General features: G+C 38.3%; 1 protein-coding gene across 1 annotated transcript; it reads left to right on the top strand.

The window, feature by feature from the left end:
- The first annotated feature begins 2,113 nt into the window (after nt 1-2,113).
- On the top strand, nt 2,114-6,318 carry LOC140169962 (uncharacterized). The gene has a single exon (XM_072193272.1). The coding sequence runs from the start codon at nt 2,481-2,483 to the stop codon at nt 4,527-4,529; it is 2,049 nt and encodes a 682-aa protein (XP_072049373.1). The 5' UTR covers nt 2,114-2,480; the 3' UTR covers nt 4,530-6,318.
- Nucleotides 6,319-9,217: the final 2,899 nt, after the last annotated feature.

Below are 9,217 nucleotides of genomic sequence, written 5' to 3'. Positions count from 1 at the left end.
AAAGTATCAGTATCACATACATACTTAATAAAGTATCATGTCCATACATTATAATATCACATACATACGTAATAATTTCATTGCTATGGGAGTTTCAGGCCTCAGCCCTGCTGGGCTTGCGGCCTTGATATATTTAAAGCCCTAAGGGGCTGGGCAACAAAGTAAACTTTCTTTGGTTACACACCCACACACCACACCCCGCACACACACCACCTCCCCTCACATCAAAAGACCATATAACCGGTTATGATCTATGAAATTGGAGGAAAATGATTTTTGCTTATTAATTTGTCTGCTATCTTCAGTAGACAGCAGGGATTTTCCAACTGGTTTAATAAAAGTTGTGAAAATGCCAAAATAAACTTTCTCGATCATCCCCTTTTAAAATTTGAAAGATATTTTTTCTTTCAAATTTTCCTTTTGCCATCTTGAGTAGATAGCAAGCTTCTAAAAGTTTGATGAAAGGTACGGATATACCAAAATAAATTTCATTTGGTCACACATGCACAAACCACACCCTCCCACACACACACTATCTTCAGTAGATAGCATGGGCTTTTCCAAAATGTTTGACAAAAGGTGTGATTCCAAGAAATTGGAGGAACCTAATTTATATTTTTTATTTGTCTGCTATCTTCAGAAGATAGCAACGGGTTTTCCAAAGGTTCGACAAAATACGTGAAAATACTAAAATAAACCTCAATGCAAACCCCCTTTCTTTTTTTTGAGAAATCAAAAAGACAACACTCAAATGGCATGTTCTGTATTTACTCCAACTTCGAGAAATTGAAAATGGACCTTTCCCTTTTATAATAATAGGAACTTTATTCATTTCAAAATCTTGGTACCAAGTCTGCAGTGTACCCCATCTATTTTTCCTACACCAGAAAAAAATTTCAAAAAAATTTGCAATTTTATTCCCCAAGAGAATTTGTATAATGGCAGCCAACAGGCCTACCTTTACACCCCCCCCCCAACCAAAAAAGTATGATATACCAAAAAGACTGTTCCCTGGATCTGTGTCATGCTCAGAATTCCTTGAAAACAATATGCAGTATGTGTGTATTGATGAGAAAGCCTTACTTGACAAGGTTGAATTTTTTTCCAAAAAAGCGTTACTTACATGATTTTTTGACTGCTCAAAATATCACTGAATTACTAAGGAACGGTTTTTGGCACTTATATTGGTTGTTTTTGTGTTTTCTTGACTTTTTCTAGTAACACTATATTATACCCAAATTCTAGAATTTGTTAGCCAATTAACAGGGCAGGTGCTATGGCTACCAAACTTTCAGGGGTGGCAAATAAGCTGATATATACCACCTATGAAACTTTGGTAAACATAGCACCTTCCATGTGGGCTATACAAAAAAAATCCCAAACTGACAAAATTTAGAGAATTTTCAAAAAATACAGAAAAACATTAAGAATTGTTTACAATTCCTACAAGACTCTTAAAATAGGTGGGAAATTCCTTTCTGGTTATGATTAAAGATTGAAATGAATAGACATGATTGCTTTGACACAGAAGCTATTTTCCTGCCAAAAGTCCCTTGCCCCCCCGGTCCACCAAAAATCACTTTCCCCCATCTCGACCTGCTAAAATTTCTTCCCCCACCCCTTTGCACATGGCACAATTTTGCGATCTCAATTTTCAAACCTAAAATGGCCTAGATATACACTGTATAATATTGCAAGCACAGCGAGCAGAAAAATTTTCATATTTAAGCATTTTTTTACTGTTTTCCTAAGCTTTTTTGAGCATTATATTTAAAAGGCGCCACATGAATGCAAGCCAAAAATCGCTTGCCCCCCCCCCCTCTTTGGCTTGCCATAAATTAGTCAAATAGTGAACTTTTTCGTTTATCTCCAGTAAAAAATTAGTGCTGTATTTTTCTGGAATGGGGAGTAAGTACCAATTAATCACTCATCACTTAACCATTCACAGATGCACCAAGTGCACGTTACATGGGAGTCAAGTAACGTGCACAATAAGCAAAATAATTCCAGACAGTATAACATGGGTGTAACATAATCGTATTTCATCAACACAACAATATATTTTATGTGTATATTATATGCTTCAACATCACATGCATGCAAAAGAACTAGTCAACCATATGATACCATGCAGAGTTGGAATTATTAAAATAGTCCCTGGAAGTGAACTTTTTGGGTCAAATGTGAACCGGAACAAACAGGTCAATTGTGTTTCTCCAGAGGGGCATGACAGGCTGTGCAATTATTGAACAGGAACAGGAAAGCAGACACGTACAACAGTACACTGTCACAGACACCTATTTGAACTATACCTATGATTTACTGAACACTCTGGTGTTACCCGGAAACCACTTCCTCTTCAAAAGCTACTTGTACATGACTTTTGGATCATCGATCGCCCTGGTTTTGAGACTGAAATTTGTGAACATAGCTTGTTTATTTACTGACATTTACTCAATAGCCTAGTGTGTTTAACAGATATGGCAATGTCAAAGCTGACGCTTGATGAGGAACATGAACATGAACAGGTTGAAGAAAAACAGATCGACCTCACCAACTGTGGCGTCTGCTTCCGTCCGGTTCAAAATCCAAAAGCGCTGCCGTGTTTGCACACTTTCTGTTTGAGCTGTATTTCGGAATGGGCAAAGGAAGACACCTGGAAGGTCAAATGTCCCGTGTGCATGGAATCGTTTCCCTTGCCAAAGGGAGGTGTGGCAGGTATTAGGAGCAACTCATATGTGATCAAACTAAAGGAAACGCAAGCTTTGAAAGACAGAATTACGGAGAAGACCATTATGTGTACATTTTGCGATAAGCCTGATAACCATGCGATAGCGAGATGTCTCGATTGCAAAGAGCACTTGTGCGATGGATGTATCGAAGCTCACAAGACGTACAAGACGCTAAAAGAGCATAAAATGCAATCTTTTGACGACATCAGTTCGGGGAAGGTCGACATCCTGAAAACTTCCGAAAATAAGTACTGCGCTAAACACGAAGGCCAAATCCTTTGGTTTTACTGCGAGACGTGTGGCCTTCTCATCTGCCGAGACTGCACCGTCGTGGACCACCACGCCTCCACGCATAACCTAGTCAACGTGGAAGACATTTCAGGGGATCAGGGCAAAAAACTGAAAAACCTCGTCGAGCGCTGTCAAAAAGTTGCTCAGGAAGTGAAGGAAAAACGCCAAACTGCCGAGGATATAGAGAAACGTATCGACAAGACTGTTGATGATGCACAAGATGAACTAGAACAAGCTATTGCGCAAGTAGAACACCAGTTTCTGAACAATTTGAAACAACAACAGCAACAAATTTCGGAAGAGATTGATCATATTGGAAGCAAATACAAGTTGCCAATCGATCGCAAGAAAGACACTCTTCAAACGCAGCATCTACAGCTTGAAAGAGCTTTACAAATGACTGCTCATGTGATGGAGCAAGGCTCACCGTGCGATTTGGCAGCCATGTACACTACATTGACCAGCACTCTTCAGCGACTGAGCGAAATCCGGCCCTGCCGCATAGATACGTCACCGCGTGGTGTTAAGTTTGCGCCCAACAAGTCCGCTGAAGTGAGATTACCAAAATTTGGCGATGTCATCGACGTATACGAGAAATCGTACGTATCTCGCAGCGTAGTTGACAGGCAGAAACAGACGGATAGACAGAAGCAGACCGATCAACAGAATCAAATGCCTCAATATGACCTAAGTGGTACTTGGATCAAAGAGCGGCATTTGTGTGAAAACGCAGACATAACATATGCGATAAACTTAGCCTTCTACCCATCTGGAGAAATGGCAACGGCTAATTATGGTTCACCGCAAGTAAAAGTCTTCAACACCGACGGACAATTCCAGCGCAACATTAACGTCAAACACGATTCTGCTGTATCAAGTCCTCGGAGCATCGCAATCGGCAGTGACGGCACCACGTTCGTTACAGACAAGTCCCCCTCGGTCAAAGTATTTGACAGTTCCGCGCAACTTATCCGTCAATTTCCAACTCATCCCCCGGGAGATTCTGATAAACCCTCCAAAACTGCGACACTCGCCGGTCTTGCTATTGCCTATGACAAGAACCTCGTCGTAGGCGATGTCTCCGGGATGTACATCAGCATTCACAAGCCATCTGGTGCGCACATCCACAGTTTTCAAGTCGATATTCAACCATGGTTTGTGAGCACGGCACAGGATCGCGACGTCATGATCATCAGTAACTGTGGCGGCGAATGCGCCAAGATTGTGACTTGCGAAGGTCATGTTCGCCACACGCTCAGCATGAATCCAGCATCACAAATAGCATGGAGGCCAACGGGTGCATGGTTCAATGGAGACGGAGAATTCCTCATAGCAAGCCAAGCTGGTGGTGGTAAATCAGCGGGTGTCTGCCACTATTCTACTGATGGCAAGTTCCTGCGCTGCATCACTACCGATGTGGAATTCCCGACTGATGTGGCTGTCACAAAAGATGGGAAGCTCTTAGTGCTCGAATGGAAACATGTCAAAGTCTTCAGAAAGATGTGACTTGAAATAAAAGCTTTAGATTTAACCCCCCTGAGCACTACCTGCGGATCTAACATTGCTTCTGATTGGTCAATTACATGATATTCACACTGTATCAGAAAGGAGCTTTGCAAATAATTCACCCCAATTCTTTTGTGTGGTGAAATTATTCTAACAATGTTGCTGATTGGTCCAATTGATAATGAAAACTTTTTTTGGCCACTCAGCAGGTAGTTCTCATGGGGTTTAGTTATAATGATCGTGAGAACTTGAATAATCTTGCTCAGTGCTTTTAATTTGATTGGTTCTAGGGTTTTCATCTACAGCACAATAATGTAAACATATCACATTGTCACTGAACATGCTTGTTGAGTCGCACCAGTCATATAATTTCTGAAGATTAGCTACATGTATATATCCACGTTCTGCAGAATTTTTCACCTTGTCGAATTTCTCATCTTTTTATATCATGTTGTGTTCAAACTTATTTTACCAAATGCAACCAGACTATTACAAACACTAATCATCTCTTTGGCTAAAAAACACTGTGTAAGCATGCAAGACCTCTTAATTGACAAGCAAATATTGCCAAGAATGTTGATGTATAGACTGCTACCCTCAGTCTTGACGACTGAGAAAACTATGCGGAAAAAAAGTGACGGATTTTGCAACAGGATTCCTGTGGCATAGAGCATGCGCAGTTGTGTCCAAAGTGACCTTTTGACAGAGTTTGTTGTTTTAAGAACTTCAGAGCGCAATCTTGTCACAAACGGCACGGTACAGCGACACGCTTCACGGACACCGCTAGTCAGTCGCGCTACCGCACACAACCAAAATCGCATTGAATATTTTCAGAAGTCCGTCACTATGAAGCATAACACAGTACATGCGAAGTGTAGACGGCTGATTGAATTAGTCTAGTTGATGTAGAGGGGAAAAAGGTTTGTGAATTGAGGCAACTGACTGGGCTCATTGTCCAATCAACATGTATACAGTAAATCCTCATTATAACAAAATCTGATACAAGATAAACCCTGTTATAAAGAAGTATTTTTCCAGGACCAAGATACAAAATTCTTTTGTTATTTATTGTTTTTACAACCCTGATATAACGAAATTTGGATATAAAGAACTAATTTCTCTGTCCCTGACAACTTCGTTATAATGAGTTTCCACTATATATCATGTTGTACACAGTTTTGCTCCCTATATTCCAGAAAGGTACAGCACTATTTTTTTGTCTTGATTAAAAAAATATTTTCCAATTTTACCAAATGAAACATATAGCTAATGCAATATAAACAAATTAGTTCAATCCTTTGATCGGCCATCGATGCTTGGTCGATCCTTATTATTTATCAAATCAACTAACTGACTATAGAGGTTCAAAAGCATGATTGCAGTTCGTCTCACAGCTCGCACACGTAACAAATGCACTACGATCAAATATGTTGATGACAACATTTGATTGAATGGACTGCACTGTGCCATGATTACGGTGAAGGACACCGGTTCAAATCCTTTGTTTGGAGCTAATTAATAATATTTCACGCACAACCTCTATTGTTAATTGTGATTACATGTACATATAAATCTGCATGTAATAATATTTGATCAATACAAATTTACCTGTAATCCTAATTAAAGGGGCATTCTGTGATCCACAGCCTCATCCCCCACTTTTTTTTTAAAAAGTTGAGATTTTTATACCACTGGAAAAATTTCTTGCAGATTATAATTTAATTCGTTTAGCAAAAATATCGTCAAATTTGAATTTCGTTCTGGTATACAGGCTGAGTCAAAAAGAAGTAAACTCATGTTTGAGGAGCTGTAATTCGAGATTTGCAAGGAATCTGCTAAAAATAAAAATACCACTGGAAAGAGCAAATTCTACACGTCTAAATAAAAAAAAAAGAATTGTTGCAATTGCTCACAGCAAACTAAAGTTATACTCATTTGAATACAACCACCCATTTTTGTAGCTGCACACGGCTGATTGATTTTCATCCATTTCAATTTCGACGAGTCAGCAAAGTGCTAACAGGATTTATTGTTGAAAAGACAACTTTTGTTTTTAATTAATATTCAAGTCCATGACGGTACTATAGTTTGTAGGGATACCAATTCAAGTCTTTACGAACGATCCGGCAGAAGCCTGATTGGGGAATGTTGGGTAAAGGATTGAGCTGATCTTTGGTCTTGCTGTAACGCATGTCCAACTCTAGCAAACTTAGTGTCCCATGCACATTGAGCATGTTCACATTCCTATATACTGCTCCCTTGCATAAAACCCGGTTAGCTGTAGGAAATTGGAGACGAAAAAGACGCTGAACTTCAGTGGGACTCTTAGTTTCATGATACTTCGTCGACAGAAACGTGCGCTCCCGTGCAGTAAATTGTGGTGCCATGTTGTCATTTGGCCCGCTTTTATCATAATGTAGTGCAATGAGGTAAAATTCATATTGAAAAGAGCCCTTTAACATGTAGGAATTATTGATCGAAACCACACCTGCCACAGAACTTTATTTGCATTTGAATATCGTGCCTTACCAATCAATATAATAGTTAGGCCCCTACTTGGGAAGTGAAACCGCATGCAGCTACAAAAATGGGTGGTTGTATTCAAATGAGTATAACTTGAGTTTGCTGTGAGCAATTGCAACAATTCCTTTTTTATTCAAATGTGTAGAATTTGCTCTTTTCAGTGGTATTTTCATTTTTAGCAGATTCCTTACAGATCTCGAGTTACATTCCCTCAAACATGAGTTTACTTCTTTTTGACTCAGCCTGTACCAGAACGAAATTACACACAGTGGCCTATGGAGCAGTGTAATACACAAAATCATGCATAACTCGCAAACGCAAAATCAGAATCAACTGAAATTTTGGAAAAAAGCTTTTTTCGTGAATATCTACTGAAAAATGTCATAAAAAGAGGATGCTAGGATCACGAAATCCTCCATTAAAAGGCCTAAAAAAGGTTTGTTGCAGACACCCGTGTGTATTGCTATGTGAACTCCAATTAACGCTTAGCGCTACTTATTTTTTCCTCATATATGATGTGATCAAGCAAAATGAGTCGGATGTCGGGAATATTGATTTTAAGGTAAAGCTTATAATAGTATATTCAACTTCCTTTGTATTTTATTGTTCTGAGCAACACTAAAATGATGATATCCCTAGAACAATACGTCTAATTATGATGGAGTTTTGAGCAAAATAAAGCTCGGAGACTGGCTCATTTAATGAAATTGAAAACTGAATTTTGATTTTGATCAACATCAGATTCATTTTGCTTGATCGCATCACATATGTTAATTTTGTTGTTGTTGATATTTTCAGTATCACAATCCAATTTTTTTTGCAGTGTGGTTATTGTTGTTTTTTGTACACATTTTGCCATGATTGTAAAAGAGACAAACAAAACTATTCAATTTGTATGTATATGACTAAGTTTCTCTTTTTGAATATCACAAAGTACATAAACAATGTGTCTTGAGTCTTGACCGAAAAAAAAGCAAAAAAAAAAAAGAAGAAAAAGCAGACTTTTTTTGGCTTAATTAGTTGATAGTTCATTAATTACAAGCATCAACAGTCGATCCAAAGATCAAACAAATCTGGTTCTGGTGCCTAAATCCTAATCATTTAGTTAGTTCTAACTGGCAATAAAAGCCAAATTTTACTATTTGGCCCATTTTTGGAAATAATAGAGCCATTTGTGTTTTTAGTATGCTGTGACAATCAAGCCCAAAGACTTGTACTAAATAGACTAATATCTTTTAAAACCAATTATCAAAATTAACAACATAAAAAAATATTACAAGCCAAGTCTTTGAATTTTGTGACGGCAATGGTAAGGGTCGGTCGCAGAAGGCAACACAACAATTATTTTAGCCTTATGCACGCACAGTCACACATACTGGTGTATATCGCGTAGTGTACACAAAAAATTGTCAGGCTGTGTTGAAATTTCTACTGTATCTAAGCACAACTCCTTTTACAGAGCACATAAGTACATGCATATTCATTATCAACATTTGCAAACTGGGAAGGACTTTATAAATATAATACTGTTCACGACTATCGCCAGCCAAAGTGGCATTGTGTAATTACACACTGGATGCTTAAAGAACACAATTCGCAATTACAATATATTTAACAAAAAATCATATCTTTGCACCTAATAATATTTAATAAGTGCTAGAGACGTGTCATTCTGCTCCTCATATGTATTTATTATTAATATATGTGTGGCATTTATGACAAAGGATACCTATGCGGCTATGCCGCAGCACTATGAGGCTCATAATAGCACATATCCAATGTTATAGCTATCACAAATGTCAGTCACATAGACACTCACAGTCTAATGATTCTTTTGTTGGGGGGTAGGTTAGTACATGGCATATGTGGTGATATTTAAGTTAGCATTTTGTGTTGCTGCATTAGTGGAACCAATGATTTTGCCATCCTTTCACCTCAAATGACAAAACTAGAATAGATAGAATTTTTCTATACCCCTATGCTTCTCACGAGAGGTCGAAGGCCAAAATGTAAAATCTGTTCTATCATGTTCTAACACCTCAAATTGTTCCTCTAATTGCTAGGGATAATTAGTAAATAAATAGTTCAGGAATTATAGAATAACTTAGGTTAAATATCTAATGTACAGAGCCCAAATTTTCTCCAATTACTCCTCTCGGCAAACA

Source organism: Amphiura filiformis, chromosome 14 (assembly GCF_039555335.1).
Source record: "Amphiura filiformis chromosome 14, Afil_fr2py, whole genome shotgun sequence".
NCBI classification, from domain to species: domain Eukaryota; kingdom Metazoa; phylum Echinodermata; class Ophiuroidea; order Amphilepidida; family Amphiuridae; genus Amphiura; species Amphiura filiformis.
This window is presented reverse-complemented; position numbering and strand designations above follow the sequence as displayed.

Bases quoted from the DNA above. Each gene is read 5' to 3' on its own strand.
- LOC140169962 (XM_072193272.1), top strand. From the start codon at position 2,481: ATGGCAATGTCAAAGCTGACGCTTGATGAGGAACATGAACATGAACAG.